This window comes from Moesziomyces antarcticus (assembly GCF_000747765.1).
Source record: "Moesziomyces antarcticus DNA, scaffold: scaffold_v10001, strain JCM 10317, whole genome shotgun sequence".
NCBI classification, from domain to species: domain Eukaryota; kingdom Fungi; phylum Basidiomycota; class Ustilaginomycetes; order Ustilaginales; family Ustilaginaceae; genus Moesziomyces; species Moesziomyces antarcticus.
The window spans coordinates 1,558,595-1,578,750 of NW_014639009.1; the positions used below are offsets into that span (position 1 = coordinate 1,558,595).

The 20,156-nt window shown below is 61.2% G+C and overlaps 8 protein-coding genes across 8 annotated transcripts; 4 read left to right on the plus strand and 4 right to left on the minus strand.

Annotated features, from left to right (window-relative positions):
• Positions 1-510: 510 nt before the first annotated feature.
• Positions 511-3,813, plus strand: PAN0_001c0558 (p68-like protein; the record flags this gene model as incomplete). Its single annotated transcript, XM_014804173.1, has 6 exons — positions 511-1,828; positions 1,986-2,106; positions 2,254-2,398; positions 3,079-3,178; positions 3,394-3,414; positions 3,500-3,813. 6 exons carry the CDS (start codon positions 511-513, stop codon positions 3,811-3,813), a joined length of 2,019 nt encoding a protein of 672 aa, XP_014659659.1.
• A 1,098-nt stretch (positions 3,814-4,911) lies between these two features.
• On the plus strand, positions 4,912-7,182 carry PAN0_001c0559 (uncharacterized protein; the record flags this gene model as incomplete). The annotated part of the gene is made up of 1 exon (XM_014804174.1): positions 4,912-7,182. The coding sequence occupies one exon, from the start codon at positions 4,912-4,914 to the stop codon at positions 7,180-7,182; it is 2,271 nt and encodes a 756-aa protein (XP_014659660.1).
• A 270-nt stretch (positions 7,183-7,452) lies between these two features.
• PAN0_001d0560 (glutamine-hydrolyzing asparagine synthase) lies at positions 7,453-9,360 on the minus strand (the record flags this gene model as incomplete). The annotated part of the gene is made up of 1 exon (XM_014804175.1): positions 7,453-9,360. The coding sequence occupies one exon, from the start codon at positions 9,358-9,360 to the stop codon at positions 7,453-7,455; it is 1,908 nt and encodes a 635-aa protein (XP_014659661.1).
• A 1,210-nt stretch (positions 9,361-10,570) lies between these two features.
• On the plus strand, positions 10,571-12,319 carry PAN0_001c0561 (pre-rRNA-processing protein IPI3; the record flags this gene model as incomplete). The annotated part of the gene is made up of 1 exon (XM_014804176.1): positions 10,571-12,319. One exon carries the CDS (start codon positions 10,571-10,573, stop codon positions 12,317-12,319), a length of 1,749 nt encoding a protein of 582 aa, XP_014659662.1.
• A 155-nt stretch (positions 12,320-12,474) lies between these two features.
• On the minus strand, positions 12,475-13,659 carry PAN0_001d0562 (macrophage activating glycoprotein; the record flags this gene model as incomplete). The annotated part of the gene is made up of 1 exon (XM_014804177.1): positions 12,475-13,659. The coding sequence occupies one exon, from the start codon at positions 13,657-13,659 to the stop codon at positions 12,475-12,477; it is 1,185 nt and encodes a 394-aa protein (XP_014659663.1).
• Positions 13,660-15,061: 1,402 nt separating this feature from the next.
• PAN0_001c0563 (DNA-(apurinic or apyrimidinic site) lyase 1 protein) lies at positions 15,062-16,663 on the plus strand (the record flags this gene model as incomplete). Its single annotated transcript, XM_014804178.1, has 1 exon — positions 15,062-16,663. The coding sequence occupies one exon, from the start codon at positions 15,062-15,064 to the stop codon at positions 16,661-16,663; it is 1,602 nt and encodes a 533-aa protein (XP_014659664.1).
• A 31-nt stretch (positions 16,664-16,694) lies between these two features.
• Positions 16,695-17,363, minus strand: PAN0_001d0564 (uncharacterized protein; the record flags this gene model as incomplete). Its single annotated transcript, XM_014804179.1, has 1 exon — positions 16,695-17,363. The coding sequence occupies one exon, from the start codon at positions 17,361-17,363 to the stop codon at positions 16,695-16,697; it is 669 nt and encodes a 222-aa protein (XP_014659665.1).
• Positions 17,364-17,699: 336 nt separating this feature from the next.
• Positions 17,700-19,883, minus strand: PAN0_001d0565 (pre-mRNA splicing factor; the record flags this gene model as incomplete). Its single annotated transcript, XM_014804180.1, has 1 exon — positions 17,700-19,883. The coding sequence occupies one exon, from the start codon at positions 19,881-19,883 to the stop codon at positions 17,700-17,702; it is 2,184 nt and encodes a 727-aa protein (XP_014659666.1).
• Between the last annotated feature and the right edge of the window lie 273 nt (positions 19,884-20,156).

A 20,156-nucleotide genomic window follows, 5' to 3' on the forward strand; every position in this document is an offset into this window, starting at 1 on the left:
TGTTATACCGTACGGACATTACACTCGACGGGCACGACGATCATTCGTGCGAGAGTTTGACGGTGGCCGGCCGGGCTAAATTCGAACTCGGTGAAAATCCCACATCGAACCTCGCCAGCCTGGGCATGACGCCAGTGTCTCCGCTGTCTCCTCGACCGAAATTCAAGCGAGTCGAAAATGACACACACACACTCTCTCTCGGTGGCGGAAACGCTCTGCTCTCACGCTCACGTTTTTTGCCATCGAGGCGGACAAAGCTGCGGAACAGCGAGAAAATTTCAGAGAGGGCGCCCTGCCTCAACCCTGCAGCAGCATTTTTTTTTCCCTTTGTGTCAACGCGCTGCCCTTTGAACTGAGCCCGCATTCATTTCGCCCTTCGCCGCCCCTAGTCCGCTGTCAGACCCTCATCACTCTCCTCTCTACCACATCCATCCCTTCATCCTCTTTTCAGGAGAACCAAGCTTACTTCTTCCCTGAATCCATATCACAACACGAAAACTACCGCACATCATGTCTTACGGTGGATACAGCAACGGTCCTAGCCGCGGTGGCTACGGCGGCGGCGCTCCTCGCGGCGGCCCCAGCAGCTACGGTGGCGGAGGTGGCGGCTACGGCGGTGGCTCTTACGGCGGCGGTTCCTCCTCGTACGGCGGTGGAGGATACGGCGGCGGCTACGGCGGTGGCTACGGCGGTGGCTTTGGCGGCGGAGACCGCATGAGCAACCTCGGTGCCAACCTCGGTGCTGTCGACTGGAACAGCGTCGACCTCGTCAACTTCGAGAAGAACTTTTACATCGAAGACCCGCGCGTCGCTGGCCGCTCCGACCGCGAGGTGCAGGACTACCGCGCCTCCAAGCAGATGACCATCCAGGGTCAGAACGTCCCTAAGCCCGTCACCTCGTTCGACGAGGCCGGCTTCCCGGACTACATCCTTTCCGAAATCAAGAAGATGGGCTTTGCTGAGCCTTCGGCTATCCAGTCGCAGGCCTGGCCCATGGCGCTCAGCGGTCGCGACCTGGTCGCCATCGCCGAGACCGGTTCCGGTAAGACCATCGGCTTTGCCCTCCCCGCCATGGTCCACATCAACGCCCAGCCCCTCCTCAAGCCCGGCGATGGTCCCATCGCCCTCATCCTGGCTCCCACCCGTGAGCTCGCCAACCAGATCCAGGTCGAGTGCAACCGCTTCGGTGGCTCGAGCCGCCTGCGCACTTGCGCCGTCTACGGTGGTGTGCCCAAGGGCCCCCAGACCCGCGACCTGCAGCGTGGTGCCGAGATTGTCATCGCCACCCCTGGTCGTCTGATCGACATGGTCGACGCCGGCAAGACCAACCTCCGCCGCGTCACCTACCTCGTCATGGACGAGGCCGACCGCATGCTCGACATGGGTTTCGAGCCCCAGATCCGCAAGATTCTCCAGCAGATCCGCCCCGACCGTCAGACGCTCATGTTCTCGGCCACCTGGCCCAAGGAGGTGCAGCGTCTTGCCGGCGACTTCCTCAACGACTTTGCCCAGGTCAACATTGGCTCCACCGAGCTCGCCGCCAACCACAACGTCAAGCAGATCATCGAGGTCTGCTCCGAGTTTGAGAAGAAGGGCAAGCTCATCGGCCACCTCGAGACCATCTCGCAGGAGAACGGCAAGGTTATCATCTTCACCAGCACCAAGCGCGTCGCCGACGACCTCACCAAGTACCTCCGCCAGGACGGCTGGCCTGCGCTTGCCATCCACGGTGACAAGCAGCAGCAGGAGCGTGACTGGGTGCTGGCCGAGTTCAAGTCGGGTCGTAGCCCGATCATGGTCGCTACCGCTGTGGCGTCCCGAGGTCTCGGTAAGTTTTCACTCCCTTCCCACGTGTCCCCCCACCCTTCCTTTGTTTCCCGGTCCACTCTTCCCCTGCTCGTGTCGCAATCTCCCTCCTCCTCGCACATTCCTCCTTCCGCACTGCCCGCCCTCGAGTACGGCTTTGGGACATGGACGGAAGCCAGCCGACGGCAACGCTGGCGAGTTTCAGGCTCGCGTCGCTCCGTTTCATTTTGTCTGGTTTTCCTCCCTGTCGCACGTATTCTTCCGCGCGAACGGATCCAAGCGATCCGTCCGTCAAAACAGGTTTGCACTGTCCGCATCGGCATGCCGAGGCACTCAACAGTGCCTGAGGTCTTGCCAGAGAGGTAAACGCGGGTGTTGCCATGCGAGTCTCCCCTCGAGACTGGCAAGGCGAGTCGTTTTTGTCTTTTGCTTCCATGCCGATCACAGCGCATCCAATTCCTCCTCCGCAAGCCATCAAGAGAAGCCCTTCATCAACATTGCACTCGAGTTCAAGGTGATCGCCACGTCCAACGTTCGCAACCGCTGCTGCGCCAGTGCCTCCCTACTTTGGGGTCTCTGCACTGGCCGCCGCGTATGTTCGCTGCTGATAGCATCGGCAGCCGTGCTGTCGTCGGTATCGACGAGGTGATCCCTATCGCGCTTTTTCCGCCACTCTTCAGGCCCACCGCCTGGGTAAGAGTGGTCGGCTACTCACAGAGGACGTGTCTTCTTTGCGTTAGCGTAGCTCGCTGTCGTGTCGCAAAAATCAGTCGCGGCTCAGATTCTTCCCTCCCCGTTTGGTCGCTCCATCTCTTTCGCCATCTCGGTGGTGTGAGGAGATGTCAGCCACTCGGCTACCGGTTGTATTCTGACTGCAAGGCTGGTTCGTTTTTTTTGCGGTCAACTTGCATCGGTGTTGGGCGGCCCTCATGTCGCATCCAGCTCGATGCGCGCGGCCGCCCGTGATGCGATGAACTTTCGATCAAGACGGAAACAAAGCTTCTCTTTTGGTCAAGGACGGAAACCTGATTCATGGGTATTGCCCGAGGTGTCCTCGGACTTTTGTGGCCATCACAACCAATATTGCGTTGGACGGTCCGAGTTGGAAGCCTCGGGCATTAGTGGAAGTGTGTAGGCAGCATCGGCAGTGGCACTGCTAGCACCATCGCGGCTCCGACAGCCGCTGGTGCCAGATAGTGCGCAACATTGCTGCCTGGATAAGATTGCGAATGGATCTGCATTGTGCAGGTTGGGTGCTGCGAATCCAGCTAGCCAGCTGGACACAAGCAGCACAGTGGACTGCTTCAAGGCAGTAGGAGGGCTTCAGCACGTGTCGTCTTTCTTTACAATGGTGCTTGCGCACCAGCGCCTGGTAGGCTCGTTTACTAACTTTCGGATGCGATTGTCATCTTTCATCTCTCTCTCTCTTTCCTGTCGATCTACAACGGCGTTTGCGTTCCATTCTTTGCAATGCGAACGTCGTTTTCAACCACGCCCTGCCAACGCTTTGGCTTGATTGGATCACCGGCTCGCTCTTATCGTGCGCTGTCGCTTCTTTGTTGTTGAACCTTCGCGGTCGCTCAACAGACGTCAAGGACATTTCTTATGGTAAGTTGCTTCTCCTTCTCCAGCATCAGTGTAGATGCAAATGGTGATGCTGACCTCTATTCCCACTTGTCTTGTCTCTCGACAGTCATCAACTACGACTTCCCCACCAACACGGAGGACTACGTGCACCAGATCGGCCGTACCGGACGTGCCGGCCGCACGGGTACCGCTTACACCTTCTTCACGCCCGAGAACTCCAAGTCGGCGCGCGAGCTGGTTGGCATTCTGCGTGAGGCCAAGCAGGAGATCCCGCGTGAGATCGAGGAGATGGGCCGCTTCGGCGGTGGAGGAGGCGCCCGTGGCTTCCGAGGCCGTGGTCGTGGCCGTGGCCGCGGTGGCTACGGCGGCGGAGGACGCACGGGTGCCAACTCGTTCGCTGTCGGCAACTCCCGATGGTAGATATGCACCTTGCTCGTCGTTCTTCTGAGCTGCTTTCTCGGCATGGTCGCTGGTCGCTTGAACTTTGTCGTCTCTACACCCACCGAGTCGTTTGGGTCTCACTCAAGGTATCACGTCGACTTTAGCTGGCTCAGCTCTCTTCCATGCTTTCCTGTAATGTGGTCATTTTGTTCATACCATTCCGTCCTCGCTCCAAATAGATTTCCAGTCTCGATACGATATGTTTCGGACAAGCCTGTGATCCGTGAGACGATGCGACGGTGGAGAGTGTGATTTGTGCGAGGCGACGAGTTGCGCCCAGGTGCAGCTCCAAAACGTAGCCGGTTTGGACCCTGAGCGTTTGCGTTGGTAGCATGTCGGATCGACTTGAAAGGCTGCAGGTGCCCCAGCACCGAGGTGGATGACGAGCTAGGGACCCACCAAGCCGTTTTGGACAGCGGTCGGTCGAATGATACTGGCAAAGTGCGGCGGCGTGTGATGTTGGGGTCTGTGACTCTTTGGCGGGCCAAGGTGGAGGCGTGCTGCTGCGCATTTTTGGCCACAGTCACACGGCCGCTTCGATCTTGAGCGCAGCCGCGCGCTTTCACCCATCTCCGCTCATGAGCCCGGCACGGCCCAAGTCAATGTGTGGCGCGCGGCTGGATCTGGCGTGCTGCTGCAAGGACCCTGGATTCGGCCAGTCCCTGCCGCTGGCTCCGCGCCCTGTTATCGCTTGCTGGGGTCGGAGCTCGTTGCGCGTCGCTGCCCCTGCCCTGCCAATCCGCTACGGCGATCCCAGTCACTGAACACTGTGGCCAGGCCGCAAGCGACATCCCTCGCACTCTCTGTCCATGCAGGGTGACTTGCGCGCGCGTTTGCCTAAAAAAAAGCTTGGGCGCATGCACGCCGCTGCAGCCTCCACCGTGCTCGGCCCCCTCCTAATCTCGCTGCGCGGCTTTGCACCACACCTCCTCCATCCACATCCATCATCGTATCGCTGCGATCACATCCAAGCCCAGTCGGCACCACATCCTAGCATTCGTCACCTATCTCCAATCCCAACTCGCAGGTCCCCGCACATGCATCGATAGCGAGCTGCGGCTGCAGTAGACCATCGACATGCCTTCGCTCACCGATCTCGAAAACTTTATCGAGGAGAACCTGCCACGCAACTTGCAGGAGCTGCCTCACAAGGTCTCGCTCTCCGTGCAAGAGTACTATCAGATCCTCTACGAACAGCTCAACAAGTACGGCCCTCCCATCCCGGACCTGCCCTCGTTCCCCTCGTTCGAGAGCTTCACGGGCAAGGTCACTGAGCTCGTCTCTCCCATCCCCCCGCCGCCTCCCGTGCTGCCTCCTCCGCCACCGCCCACCAACCTCGAGCTCATTCACGCCTGGACTCGTCGACACCGTTCCTCACTGAGTTTTGCCAGCGGGCTCATCATTGTCGGGCTCGGCACCTCGTATGCCTACCGAGCCGGTTACATCGCTCTTCCCTACCTCGGCAAGAAGCACGTCGTAGGACGCGGACGAAAGCGCCAGGTACGCCTCAAGAATGGTGTGCGCCGCGAGGCCGTCATCGTGCTCGGTGCCGACACGCCGCTCGGACGCTCGCTTGCCCTGCACTTCTCGAGCCAGGGCTTCGTCGTGCTGGCTTCGGTGTCTTCCTCGGCTGCCCTGGCACAATTCGAGAACCTCATCCCACCGAGCTCGCGCGGCTACGTCAAAGCGCTCATCTTTGACGTCGCCGAGCCTTCAAGCACACTTCAGCCATTCGTACGCGCGCTCTCGGCCGCGCTCAGCCTCCGCTACCCGCTCACCAGTGCCGGCGATCCCTATGCCCGCCCGGGCGAGAACATCAGCATCGCTGGCGTAGTCAACGCGCTCAGCTTTGTCGCACCCGAGGACGATCTCGCCTCATCGCGCAGCATGTCATCTTCCACTTCCACCACGTCGCTTGGCGTGCCCATCTCCAAGCTCTCGCCCTCCCCATCGTCCGAGCTGCTGGAGCGCCACGTCGTATCGAGTCTCTGCGTGCTCGGCGCGCTCGTTCCCATGCTCAGGGCGCTGCCGAACCGCGCAGAGGATTCACCAGACATGGAGCCAGCCACGATCGTCACTCTGGTATCAAGCCCGGCTTCGCGCACCGCACTGCCACGCCAAGCGATGTACTCGGTCATTGCCCAGAGCGTCGCCGCTGGTGTCCAGTCGCTGCGACGCGAGTGCGAGGAGGACTCTTTCCATTCCAAGACCGCAAGCAACTCCAAGCTGCCGCCAAATCTGAGCGCCTCGACTGCAGGAGGAGCCTCCGCCAGACGAGCGTCCAGCTCGCGCTCTCAACTCAAGCACAGAGACGTCCGCGTGACCATGGTCGAGGTCAACGCAGGCTCCGTCTGGGGTGAACCTGCTGCGACGCCCAGCGCCAACCTTGCCGAGCCATCGGCAAGCACAATGAGTGCCAACTCTTCGCTTCACTCGCCGTCGCGCCCGAGCTTCGGCAGGTCTCCGTCGTCTTCGCTCGGTTCGCTCTGGCACCACCGATCGCCCACGTCGGCGCCAGTGCTCAACAAGGTCTCGGACCTCCTGCTCAGCACAAAGCGAAGACTGCGCCCAAGCTACACAGTGGGAACGCACACCTTCTCTGCTTACTGGTTGACGCTCAGCCAGGTTCTGCTCACGGTCGTACCCACCAGCGTGGTGGACTTTGCGCTTGCTCTGAGGAGACAGCTGTCGCTCCGCCGTGCCGGGCTGGTGGGACGTGCCGAGCATGCCTTCCTGCCCTGGAACTGGGGCAAGACCTCAGACGCCGGAAAGGGAGTCAGGCGGGCCGGTGAACAGAGGCCGGCTGGCAGTGGCCCTGGGCCTGGCCCGGCCTCGGCTGCGCACTCGCGAGCGTCGCTGCTGAGGTCGAATGCCGATCTGAAGCGCCCAGCGGCTGCAGGATACGAGATCCGCGACTCGGACGTGCAGAGCCTGCCGGAAAGCGAGCGCTCTTCGGGAGCTGGATCGGGCATCCCCAGTAGCGTGCCTTCGTCGGCGTACGGCGACAACGATGCCGACGCGGATGCGTATGCTGGAGAGGAGAGCCCGTACTTTGGCTCTACGCGCCAGATGCATGCTTCGCACGCCGATCTCTCGGCGTCGAATCCAAGCCTGGCGGATGCGCCCGTGGGCGGCCGCGCAGGCGGCGTGCCAGCATCGTTCGCTCGCGAGCCGTGGATGGGCCCGCCCAGCAGCAGTGGTGCGAGCAGCCGCCTCGCGCACTCGCCCGCGGTGCAGCAGCACTCGGCGCACGTGTCTGAGAGCGAGGACCGCGACGGCGCCACCGACTCGCCGCTCGGCACCAGCTGGGTCGCGCTCGGCGACAGCCAGCACTCGCACCGCTCCTGAGCGCAGGGTCGGCTCTGTCCCTTAACCCTTTCCGTCTCCGTCGAAGTCTTGCACAGCCTCTTCCTTTGTCAAGTCTCCGTTGTATCTTGTCGTGTCACAACTGTATATTCTGCACAGCTCATCATGCAGCTGGTTCTTGTTGCACCGGTCCTCACAGGGCGTAAGCGTACGTGGAAGGCTCTTCAATCAGAGATGGGCGAGAGAAAAAGAGACTGGAGAAAATTTTGGATTCTAACGGTGCGGGGTTGTGAAGCTGGGCACAGAAAGGATTTACTCGTCGGCGGAGTAAGCGGACTCGTGGATCTTGACGGCGCGGCCAGAGGGGTCCGAAGCGCAGCCCCAGTCTGCACGCGGGATCCAGCGGACGGAGGTGGAAGCGGCGGCGTCCGAGGGGAACCAGGACTCGAAGATCTCGCGGATCATGTAGGCCTCCTTGGTATCGGGGGTGTCTGTGGGGTACCTCTTTGCGCGTTCCTGGAACTTTTCGTCGCTGATGGACTGTTCAGCGTGGTCCTTGATGCCGTCGATCCAGGAGTAACCCACGCCGTCGGAGAACTGTTCCTTCTGACGCCAGAGGATATCCTCGGGCAGGTAGGGTTTCTTGGGTGCCGAAGCGGAGAGCATGCTTCCCGTACCGTCACCACCGGCCTCAATATCATCCGGGATCACATCAAACGCCTTGCGCAGGATGTACTTCTCCATGCGCGGTCGACCGTCGGCATCCACCTCCTGCAACGAACCCTTGGAGAACATCTTGTCGGCCGCATCGGTGTTCATGGCCACATCGAGGAAGGCCTTGTCAAGGAAGGGCACGCGCGCCTCAAGACCCCATGCCATCGTACTCTTGTTGGCACGAAGACAGTCGGCAGTGTGCAGGTTCTTGACACGACGCACGCACTCCTGGTGGAACGAAGCCTTGTCCGGAGCAGCGTGGAAGTAGAGGTAGCCTCCAAAGATCTCGTCGGACCCTTCGCCGGAGAGCACCATCTTGACACCCATCGCCTTGATCTTGCGCGAGAGCAGGTACATGGGCGTCGACGCGCGCACCGTAGTCACATCGTACGTCTCGAGGTGGAAGATGACGTCGGCAATCGCATCGAGTCCCTCCTGAACGGTAAAAGTGTACTCGTGGTGCACCGTGCCGAGGAACTGCGCCGCCTTGCGAGCCGCGAGCAAGTCGGGCGAGCCGGGCAGACCGATGGAGAAGGAGTGGAGACGCGGCCAAGCAGCCAGGTTCTCCACCTCGTTCTCGGCATCCTCGTCCAGACCGACGGGGAGCTTGGCACCGTTGGCGTTGCCGGCGGGTGTGGTGACGCCGCGGGCACGGCGAGCCTGACGCTCCTCCCACGCCTTGCGCTGGAGGTCGGCCATCTTGTCAGTCTCTCTCGCCGCGATCGAGGCGATGAGCGACGAGTCGAGACCACCGGAGAGCAGCACACCGTAGGGCACCTCGGACATGAGACGCTTGCGCACCGCCTTTTCGAGCGCTTCGCGGATCTGCTTGAGGTCGGTCGGGTTGGCCGGGATCACGGCGCCGTCGGCATCGGTGTCGAGCCAGTTGGGCGTGTAGTAGCGCACGGTCTCCTTGCCCTCGGGGAGGGCCGAGTCGTAGAAGTGGCCGGGCGGGAAGGAGCGGATGCGGTCGCACTCCTCGTGGATGGCCTTGAGCTCCGAGGAAAAGTAGATGGCGCCGGGGTACTTGTACGAGGCGCCCTGGTAGAGCGTGGTGATGCCGATGGGGTCGCGCGCAGCAACGACGCGGTGCGGGGTGTGGGTTGTGTCGAGGAGGATGAAGGAGAACATGCCGTCGAGCATCTTGACAAAGTCGGTGCCGTGTTCGCGGTAGAGGTGCAGGATGACCTCGCAGTCGGACTCGGTCTTGAATTCGGCGCTCTGATCCTTGAGTCCCTTGCGCAGCTGGCGGTGGTTGTAGATCTCACCGTTGACGGCGAGGATGAGCTTTCCGTCGGTGGAGACGAGCGGCTGTGCGCCGGTGGAGATGCCGACGATGGCCAAACGCTCGTGGCAGAGGATGGAACCCTTGGTGCCGTCCTCGGGCGTGACGACACAGCCGGACCAGTCGGGGCCGCGGTGGCGGATGCAGCGCGACATGCTGAGCATCTTGCTACGGTACGCCGGAGCGTCCGGGTGATGAATGCAGCCGAGAATGCCACACATTTTGTCGGTGCTTGTTTGTCTTTTTCTTGTATGCAGCGACGAGCTTGTAGCGACTTGTGGAGACGACTTGGGGTGAGTGCTGCTGAGATTGCGGGTTTGCGGTGGCAGCGAGCGACGGTGGGGATGTGTGATGGAAGAGGGGATCGTTGCACGCGCACAAGTGGCAAACGGTGGGCCGCACTTATACCGGCTCTCCAGACAGCCCACGGCTATGCCGAGCATGCGCAGAGGCGGACAGGCGGACAGGCGCGTTGCAGCTGATGACTCGCGCTGCTTGGGCGCCCACGGTGAAAGGGGGGCGAGCGCTGCATCTCTCTCGCCGTCAGATCTTCCAGCGAGCTTGCCAACCAACCAGATGCGGGCAGCCAGAGCAACTGCCGCCCCGGTTCAATTCTGATTTTTCTTCCAGGCTTGCAGCTCAGCCGGAGCTGGGCGCTCACACTCAGCGCAGCAGTGTCTTGTGTGTTGGTTGGCTGTTTTTCGAAATCCGCGCGTCCCGTTATCTCGAGCGCATGCCCCTCGCCTTTGGCTGGTGGCCAACCGATCAGAAGCCGCCTCCTGCTCTGGCTGCATTGGATGCATTTCTCATCAAGTGGGTCTTGCCTGCCTGACTGCCAACTAAAATGTGCAGTTGGCAGTCTGCGAGTCACCCACACTCGCCCGACTCGACCACCGCCGCCCCGCCCGCCCTCACTTCCCGCTCCCCTCCCCGCCGCATCCTCCCCATCCCGCTGTCAATCGACTGCCCGCACCTCGACTCACCTTCTGAGCCTGCTCTGTCTCAGCCGTCAGCCCCGCGCTCAAAGGCTCGCACTCCCGATGCATTCCCCGCGCCCTCACTCGTATGGCAGCAGCTGAGAGGTGGCCTGTGATGGTTATTGCCAATTTGACGATCGTTTCCAGACTCGACCGCACATAAACGATAGATGAGCTCTTGAAGACCGAGACTCGATGCGCATGCTTCGGATCGACGCAGAGAGCCGTGCGGTGTTCCCCGATCGACTTTGCGAAGACCCGATTGCGATGCGTCTTGCCAAGTCCCGAGTTCCGTCGACTCCACCCAAGAATTTCTTGGGCCCTGGTCGTGTTTCTTGCAGCCAACTTTGCGAAAGATCTGCAGCCCTTCACCTTCGCTCTCGCGCTACCACCAAGCTTCGAACTCGGTCATCCGCACCCGTTGATCAGCATCGTCAGTCTGGGCTCCGCAAGCATGGCGTCTTCATCCTCGGCATCGTCGCTCTTTGCGACAGAATGCCTCCTCTACTCGACCGCCTCCTCGTCTTCTCTCGTCGGATCCATGGGTCTCACCACCGTAACCGCGCCGTCATCAACGTCCGCGCTCTTCACCTTCAAGGGCGTCTCTGATCCCGCTTCTCATTCGGTCGCCGTTATCCCCACATCGCCCAACCCAGCTGTCTCGGGCGTAGGCGGTCTCGTCTTGCAGCTCGAGAACAACAAGGCAACGCTCAACGTCTTTTCGTGGCAGCGCGATCATCCGCTTCAGCGCATCATCCTTCCGCAAAAGCTAGCCTGCATCGCTGCCTCTCCAAACGGCGAACTCGTCGCAGGCGGCTCGTTTGACGGTCGGATCTTTCTCTGGCAGATCGCAACCGGAGACCTGCTCGCTTCCTTCGATGCGCACTACCGCTCGGTGACGGTGCTCAAGTGGACACAGGATGCTGCAGCACTGGTCACGGGCTCAGAAGACTCAAGGATCCTCGTCTGGAGCTTGGCGGGGCTGCTCGCTCCGCACGATCAGACCAGCTCGGCCATCACCAGCTCCGAACACAATCCCACACCCTACTGCACGCTCGCCGACCACAACCTCGCCATCACCGACCTGCACATCGCCAGCGGCCGCTTCCCCAACCACACCACCATCCTGTCCAGCTCGGCGGATTCGACCGTCAAGATGTGGGATCTGCGCACGCGCACTCTGCTCAGCACTTTCATCTTTGAGCAGCCCATCCACCGCGTCGTGCTCGACTGCACCGAGCGCTTCTTCTTTGCCGCCGCATCGCCAGGCTCGGGCGAGAACGCGGTGTATCGGATCGATCTGTTCCGCAAGCGCGATGCGAGCAGCAGGATGGTCGAGCCCAAGCTCGCCACCAACGGCTCGGCGTTCGACTTTGTCACCGACGAGCTGCGCGGCGCGACGGCGGTGGAGGCGTACGGCTTTGGCTCGGCTGCTGGCCCAACGACCGAGCGCATTGCTTCGGCAAACGATGCGGCGGGGAGAGCTGCGGCGAACGGGTCGAGCATCATTGCGATGCGCGAACCCATCTCGAGCATGTGTCTGTCGTCCAACTCGACTTCGCTGCTCGTCGGCAGTGCGGCAGGCAACCTGTTTGTGGTGGACGTGTCCAACTCGCAGATCCTCCGCACGGTCTCGATGCTCGGCAATGCCAAGGCCAGCGCGGTGACGGGCAAGAACGCAGTGACAAATCTCGTGGTGCTTCCCAAGCCCCGCGACTTGCTCGGCCACTGGGAGACGGCGGGGCAGAGCGGTGCAGGGTCTGCGATCGCAGGCGCAGGTGGCGCTGGAGCAAACGCTGCAGGCAGCATCCCTGTTCGGCCCATCGCCAACTTTAGCCGCCACGTACTGGCGTCCGAAGAAGAGCGTCTCGCCACGCCTTACCTCACGCGCATCGCGGCTACTGCCAACACGCACCTGGCACACAACGGTGTGGACAGCTTCATTGATCCGCAGTGGGACAGTCAGCTGGTGTCCGACGACCTGCTCGGTGTATTCTCGTCGCCGGTGGGCACGGTCAACGCGCCTGCGGGGGTTGCATCGGTCAAGGCGAATGGTCATAGTGCCGAACAGACGGACAAGCTCAGCCAGGAAAACCAGCTGCTCCGATCACAACTGCAGCAGGCCAAGGCGATCAACGACGAGATGTGGTCGCGACTCGTACGCGACCGTCTCACGAGCCAAGCTGCTGCTGCCAGCGAGTAGCCGCATCCCTCATGTCGTTGCATAGCTTGACCCAGGCGTCAATTTCGAGGCTGAAACACATTCTGGTTCAATGCGCGTTGAGAAGAACAGAGTGTCCGTTTGATGAAAGCGAAGGGGGGGTACAATGCGGCTAGGTGAGGGGAGCAAGGGCGTGGTTAAAGTGCGAGAGCGGCGGCGGCAATGGCAGCGAGGCCGGTGAGTGCCACGGGGATGGCGAGCGAGGCGGCGCCCGAAGCGGCGTTGTTCTGCGGGGTGCTGCTGCCCGAGTTGCCGGTGGAGCTACCAGTGTTGCCCGCCGACACGGGCGAAGTAGCGGCCGACTGGACCCTGGACATGGTCGAGGTGCTACCGGCAGCAGCGGAGGCGGAAGCAGCCGACGAGGTAGGCTCTGCCGACGACGAGCTCTGAGCCTGGCTGACAGCGAGGAGGCCGTGGCTGATGGTCCTGGCGGTGGAGCACTGGCTGCTAGCGGGAGCCGGGTGGGCGGAGGGTGTGGCAGCATCGCCCTGACGGAAGGTGGAGCTGCCGTAGATGCCCTGGAGCATGGCAATGTCGCCATCGCACGACTCGAACACGCCTGCATCGTAGTTGGCGGGGATGTTCCACCTGCAACCCATGACGTCGTAGATATGTTCGCACTGTGCGGCTGCACGCTGACCCCAGCATGCACGCAGGCAGAACTGGTTGTACGACATGAAGTTGGTCCACTCACTCACGAACCACGGCTCGCCGTTCGAGGCCGGGTTGGCGGTGGTGTAGAGGATACCGCCGATGGGGTTACCCAGGTCATCCGCACCGTGAGGGTCGAACTCTCCTCCATCATCACCGTCGGGGATGAGGATGCTGGTAAAGTCACCCACGCCCGTAACCTGGACGTAGTCGCGTGTGCGCACAAAGTGCGCACCCTCAATCGTACCGTCCGGAATCAGACGCGTGCCGTGCTTGTCGGTGGTGCAGTAGGCGACACCGGAACGCTCCTTCTCGCCCACGGTGCCGTACTCGGCAGGACCCCAGAGACAGAAGTCGTCGAGCGAGTTGATCCATGCGGTCTGGCAGCGCGAGTCCTGGTTCCACGTGTTGCGCGCACACGTGTTGTAGCCCGACTGCGGCTCACCACCGGGCTGTCCACCCTCGCCCGACTCGATACGGTTGGAGCCCATGTACTGGTCCGGCAGCTCGTTGAGTGCATACGTGGCCTTGGGCTGCCACTGCGTCCATGACTTGGTGGGCTGGTTGCGGTTCAGGTCGGTGGTCGCGCGCGGGTCGGGTCCATTCTGTGCCGAAACGCGGCTCGCCAAAAGCGCCGAGGCAATGGCGAGAGAAAGAGTGATCTTGGTCATGATGCTCCTGTCGTCCGCAAAGCGTGGAGATGGAGTAAAAACAGGTCCGGAGGGTAAAGTGAAGAAGGGATCGCAACTGCGGGAGCGTTGCACCAAGCGCGGAGCATAATATACTCCAGCAGCGTGGAAGCGGTAGCAGGCAGCAGCGACACTCTTCGAGCTTAGAGACGAGGCTGTGTGGGTGTGGCTGCCAAGAAAGGCAAAGGGTCTCGCTAGAATCGCGAGTCTCCTAGCGGGGACCGGAGAGGCTGTTTGCCAAGATTCGAGGCTGAGGGGTGTGGCAGCGGCCGAAGGATCTGCATTCCGGTCGAGTTGCATGCTCACCCTGAATGCGCAAGGAGACGCCCGTCGGCCTGTCTCTCGTCCATGGCCGAGCCATCTGCCTGCTCTTGCTATTTTGATGTGCGCAGGACCGGGAAGGCTTCGGCGCCCATGCGTAATGATGTGAGAGAAGATTCTCCGCCCCCAAGCCTCGAGGCGGATGTGCTGACTGCCATGCTGAGCGGCGTGCATGAATCAGGATGCGAGAGGGTCTTGTGCGCACAGCTGCAGACACGTTGCGATCGCATGGCGACTGTCCGTCGCATCGAAAGCTTGGCAGCGGGAAGCACCATCCTCAACACCAAGGACAAACCTACACAGCCTCTCGCTCGCCTATGCTCCTACCGTCGCGCACTTCCGTGGCACCAGACACGGCTAGCCAAAACGAGCCTGGATCCGAACGCAAGAGTGCGATGATTCCGGTAAGGCGAGGCGAGGTGAGTCGCCCTGATCGGAGCCAAAGGGAGGAGGCAGAGGAGTTGCGTCTGGCATGTGGGTGTGGGCTTGGCGCACTGTTCGACAAATGGCCAAGCGCCCCGAAGGCCAACCGGGGCTTGGAGGTCTTGGCAGGTGCCTCTCAGAGAGCGAGAGAGACGAATTTCTCTTGGCTCAGAGTCTTGGCGTGCGCTTGGCACTCGAAAATGCCTCGCAAAAATCAACACCACGCCGCGCCGCTCTTCTGCTCTTTGGATTCGACGTCGGGCTTGGCACTGCCAACCACCGACCGTCTCCGTGCATCCAGGCATGCCCCTCTCTATCCTTCCATTTGGCCGTCGCTGCCACTCAGGGGACCAAGATTCAAAGCCAGCGAAGTGCATTGCAGCGAATGCAAGCTTGGTGGTGCAGCAGCAAAAAAAAACTCCCAAAATATGTTAGGGTGCTCGATGCAACAAATTGAAAAAATCGTGTCTCCACCTCCACACGCCCGCCTTGACATCTTGCGGAAAGGGTCCACGGTCCGTGATCTGCTGACCGCCGGAACGATTGCAGACCTTCTTCTTCGTGCTTTCAACTACCAGCTGCATCGCATCCACGGCTTTGTACCTCCCCGTTGAGAGGGTGGAAAGAGCTGCATTGCGCAATGACGCACAGGAAAGCACTCAAGACCGCCGTCGAGGCAGTAGCCTCCTCCTCGACCCTCCGACGCAGCAGCCGCAGGTCAGCTTCGAATGCGAGTACGACAGTCCAGCAGTCGCCAAAAGAGAACCCAACGACAAACGCAACAACGTCCTCAGTGCGGCAGCAACCACCGCCAACAAAGCGACAGAAAGTCAAGTCCGAGCCCGATACTTTTGCAGATCTTGCGTCCTTCGACTCGCACCAAGTCACGCCTTCATCGCAAGCACGACGTCGGGTCAAAGCAGAACCCCCCTCACCGCCTATCAAGCAAGAGCCCGAAACCGACGAGATGAAACCTGCACCTGCGAGCAAAAGGCGGCGGACGAAGAAGGAGGAAGTCGAAGTCGAGGTCTTCCCACCGCGGCCTCAGCCGGTAACCGCTGCGGTATCGGAAGGAGCGGGTGCGACGAGGGGTCTGTACATCGGCGCGCACATCAGCTCGGCCGGTGGTGTGGAGAATGCACCGCTCAACGCGCTGCGTATCGGGGCGAACGCCTTTTCGTGCTTCGTGCGGCCCAAGATGCAGTGGGCCTCGACACCTATTGCTGACACCTCTGCCGAGCTGTTCAAGCAGCGGGTGCTGGACCACTCGTTCATGCCTGCACCCGCGACGTCTTCCTCCCCAGATTCTGCTCCACCAGATGGATTCGTCGTGCCACACGGCTGCTACCTGGTCAACCTGGCGAATCCGGACGAAACGAAGCGCGACAAGTCGTTCGAGGCGTTCATGGACGATCTGCGTCGGTGCGAGCTGCTCGGCATCCGTCTGTTCAACTTCCACCCGGGCTCGATGACGGCCGCATCTGTCGCGGATGCGCCGGTAGAAGAGCGCGTCAACGGCGTGCGTCCCGCCAAGGCAGAAGCGTGCGCCATGGTGGCGTCGTACATCAACCGCGCGCACGCACTCACGCGCTCCGTCACCATCCTCGTCGAAAACATGGCCGGCTCAAAGAACGATACGCTGCTCGGATCGTCGCTCTCGGACCTGGCATGCATCCTATCGCACGTCGAGGACAAGTCTCGCGTGGGTGTCTGCATCGATACGTGCCACGCCTTTGCAGCAGGCTACGACCTCACCACCCCGCAAGCATATGCCGAGTTCGCAGCCGAGATCGAGCGCACCCTCGGTTGGGAGTGCGTCAAAGCAATGCATTTGAACGACTCCAAGTTCGGCCTGGGCTGCAGGAGGGATCGACACGAAAATATCGGACGCGGGTTCATCGGTATCGGTGGGTTCTGGAACATCGTCAACGACCCGCGCTGTACCGGCATCCCGCTCATCCTCGAGACACCTGCCCTGGGTGCGGCTTCGGCAGCATACGCGGCCAAGGAAGCCACGGTCAAGATGCACCAGGTGTGGTCGTTTCAGATCCAAGCCCTCCATGCGCTGCGTGGGATGGAGTGGGGTAAGTGGAAAGAAGCCGAAGAGTGGCTCGCAAAAGCCGACCAGGTCATCAGCCAAGCCGCCGCCGCCCATGCGGTCAAGAAGCGCTCTTCGACCAAGCCGAAGGCGTGCAAGAAAGCCCACGATGCGGAGGAAAGCGATCTGAGCGAGGAAGAATAGGGATTGCAATTCCAACAGAAGTGGGCAAAGTTCAACGGATTGATAGAACATGGTGATACACGGTCTGTCGGAAGAGGCCAAAGGGTCCATCGCGCACAATCACGATGTAGAACCGCGCGGTCTCCTTTGCTAACAGTGCTGCGAGTCGGACGGTGGACCGGACCCACTTCGGACGCAAGTACAGCGCGGCCAGAAATGTGATGGGTACGATGGGAGCGAGTCTATCCGGATGCTCTGCACCGCTCAACCAGCGCATGAATGGCGGAACGTATTCTCTCGCCAGTGCCTCGATCGAGTGCCATGCGGACCGCAGTGCCTCGGCCACGTACTCGGGATCGGGTCGAGGCACCAGTTCTTGAGGCTCGTCGATCTTCGGCTCTGCCTCGGCTGGGTCTGCCATTGGGCGTGGAGGTTGAGATGGGCGAGGGGCTCCAAGACGACACGCTCCAAACGGCGAAGGAGGATGGTCGAGGTTCTGTAGGCCTTGACGAACGCCCCGAGCGCGAGCGGGGCGACGATTTGGCCCTCGTACAAAGATGGATTCGCTATCGGTATCGGCATCGCTGGAGCTGGAGCTGCTCCAGTCGGAGCCGTACAGGGTTGAGCGCGTGGTGCGCGCAGAAGGGCGGTGGAGCGAAAGCATGGTGAGGGCGAGTTCAGCAGACTCGATCCCAGGGGTGGGAGACGAACCGCGCGACATCTTGATGGGCTTCCAAAGTGGATCCCCCAGCATCAGCTCGGTCTATTTATACCATCTCATCGGAGCCAGGACTTGACGGCCAAAGGGTAGGGCAGACAAAGGGCCGGCGGGGTGATGAGCCGGGGGACACTACGCTCGGATCGCCGCCGTGCATGCAGACTGATACGCCCAGCGACATACCGCCATCCTTCAACCGCTGGCAGCTCCGCCCGCCAACCACTGCTCCCTTTGTCCATCACAAGCTCGTCCCAACGAGCTGTCAAACTCTGCTCACCCAAAAAAATCACACAAAGAGGACCCTGTTTTTTCTAGGAATTGTGCATTGCATCACGCCGCCTATCTGGCAACATCAGCAGTGACAGTATCGCCGTTGGTAAGGTTCCAATACGCCAGCGTCTGCTTGAGCGTGGCGGGCTTACCGTTGACCTTGATCTTGATCTTGCTGGCTGCGATGGCGCTGCCGAGCACGTCCTGGTGCACGTAGTCGCGCAGCGTGGCAATAGTGGATTTGAGTGCAGCCTCGTACGCCTCCTCCCTGCCGTCGGAAAGTGCCAGCCGGAGTGTCACGGTGGGATGAGCGTGTGCTTCGAGCCACGTCTTTTCGGGATGCAGCGAGCCATCCGACTTCTTGGCCAGTGTGCTTGCGGAAGCTTGCGGCGCAGACGGCGGTGGTGGTGGCGACAGCTCTGTCTCGGCAGGTCGCTTGACACCTGCACTGACCGGGACGGCGTCTTGGAGCGTGGTGGGTCGAGCGGGAAGCGAGGCTCCGCTGTCAGCAAGCTGAATCGGATGGTCGTCGCTTGGATCCGCGCCATCAGCCTCTGCGCCTTGCGCACCGGGGATGCTCGGGCCATACTCGGGCAGAACCACCTGAGGCCTTCCCGAGAGCCTGTTCATCTCGTTTTCGAGCCCGACGTTCTTGGCGAGCATCTCGCGAGCCGCGTTGCGCGACTTGGCATGACCGTCCCAGATGATCTTTTCCTTCTCCTTGGCGAGACGCCTCTCTTCGGCCTCGCGCTGGAGACGCGCCTGCTCGTCCTCGTCGGTGCGTGCCGAGGCGAGCTGCTTGAGGTAGTACGTCGGGTCGGCACCTGCCTGGAGTGTGGCTTGCTGCGCCTTTTTGGCTTCGAGCTGCTGACGCTGCTCGCGATACGCCGGGTTGAGCAGCTCAAAGCGCACATGCTCGGCCATCTCGTCGATCACCACCTCGTCGCCGCACACGGGACACTTGGTCATGGCTGCGCTGCCGCTCGGCTTGGCACGCGACGCAAGTCCGCGCGGAACATAGTCCTTGCGCACCTTGATCGTACCACCCCGACCCGCCTGCACTTCCTCGACCACCGGAGCGGACGGTTCGGCAGAGGACGAAGGCCGACCGGGCATGACGAGCTCCTCCACGTCTTCGTCTGCGGCAGTGTCGGTGGTCTCCATGATCATGCTGGCCATCTTCTTCTGCGCGAGCGTCATGGACTCCATCTCGCGCAGCGATCGCGGTGCGGGTAGGTCAATGTGCTGGTCGGTCTCCGAGAGCTCCACGGTGCCGACGACGACAAAGTCTTGCCAGTCGATCTCGTTGAACGCCTGGCGCTGCTTCTCCTCGTCCTCGTCGTGCTTCTTGCGCCGCTCATGCGCGTGCTTCTCCCACTCGGCGCGCGCCTTGACCTGCTCGAGCAATGCAGGCCGAGCTCCGCCTCTGCCGGCACCCAGCGCAGGCTTGGAGCGTTGTTGACTGAAGGCTTCGGGGTCTGTTGTGCCGTACGCGCCGAGCTTGACGCGGTCGAGAAGCGCTGGCGATGGCGAGATGACCTTTTGATACTGCTCGACGAGGTAGTTGAAGTAGGTGAACAGCGAGTGGCTTGGGCGAAGGAACTCAAACTGGTACGATTTCGACTCGCGAGCGAGAAGGGATGTGGCAAAAGAGCGACCTTTGCGTGCGGTGAAGAGGGCGGTGAGCTTGAGCACATCGAGGTCCACCGCGGTGATGTTGGGCAGATCTGCCGAGAACTCGAATGGCTCGGGCTCGGCTGGAGCTTGGCTGGATGAGGAAGCAGTAGGATTCGTCGAGCCAGAAGGTCCTGTATCCGACTGTGCCTGTAGTTGAGACGCATTGTCCGATGCATCAGCAGCAACGGGCGTTAGTGTCTCGCCGCGGCGGACGGCATCACGACGGGAGGCATAGTAGGGGTGGTAGGCATCATCTTCCTTGAGGAAGGCGAATTTGGGATTGTTGCTCTCTGCGGTCTTGATGTTGGCCTCGAACGACGGATCCTTCTTTGCAATGAGCTCGGCTGCCTTGTCGATGGTCCTGCGCAGCTCGGGGGGCGGGTAGATGATGCCGCCGGTGGAGGCGAATTTGGAAGTGGAGGGAGCGGATGCCGAGGCGAGCGTGTTGTCGGTGCCATGGGCGGGTGCAGGCAGGTTGAGCGAGGGCGCCATATTGGCGGAAGGTGTGCGCGGGTCGAGCAGCGAGGATGTGATGGTGCGAAGAGGGTGGATGATGCGGAGCACGGAAGTTGACATGAGCTCAAATGGACTGCATTCTGCATTGCCTGGCAGCTCGGAAGACGGGCCATATATTTTCTATCGGCAACTGATCGAGGTTGACATCGGCGATCCAAGAAGAACCCACCCGGCGGCATTTTGAATGCAATTGGGCCGCGCTGCGCTGTGCCTTTGCCGCGCCCAAGCCGTGCATTATTTTGAGAAATGATTTTGAAAAGTGACTCGCTTCGGGTGCTTGACCAGAGCGGTGCTTCGTGATTCACGGCGACGTTCCGACTGACTTTCGACATC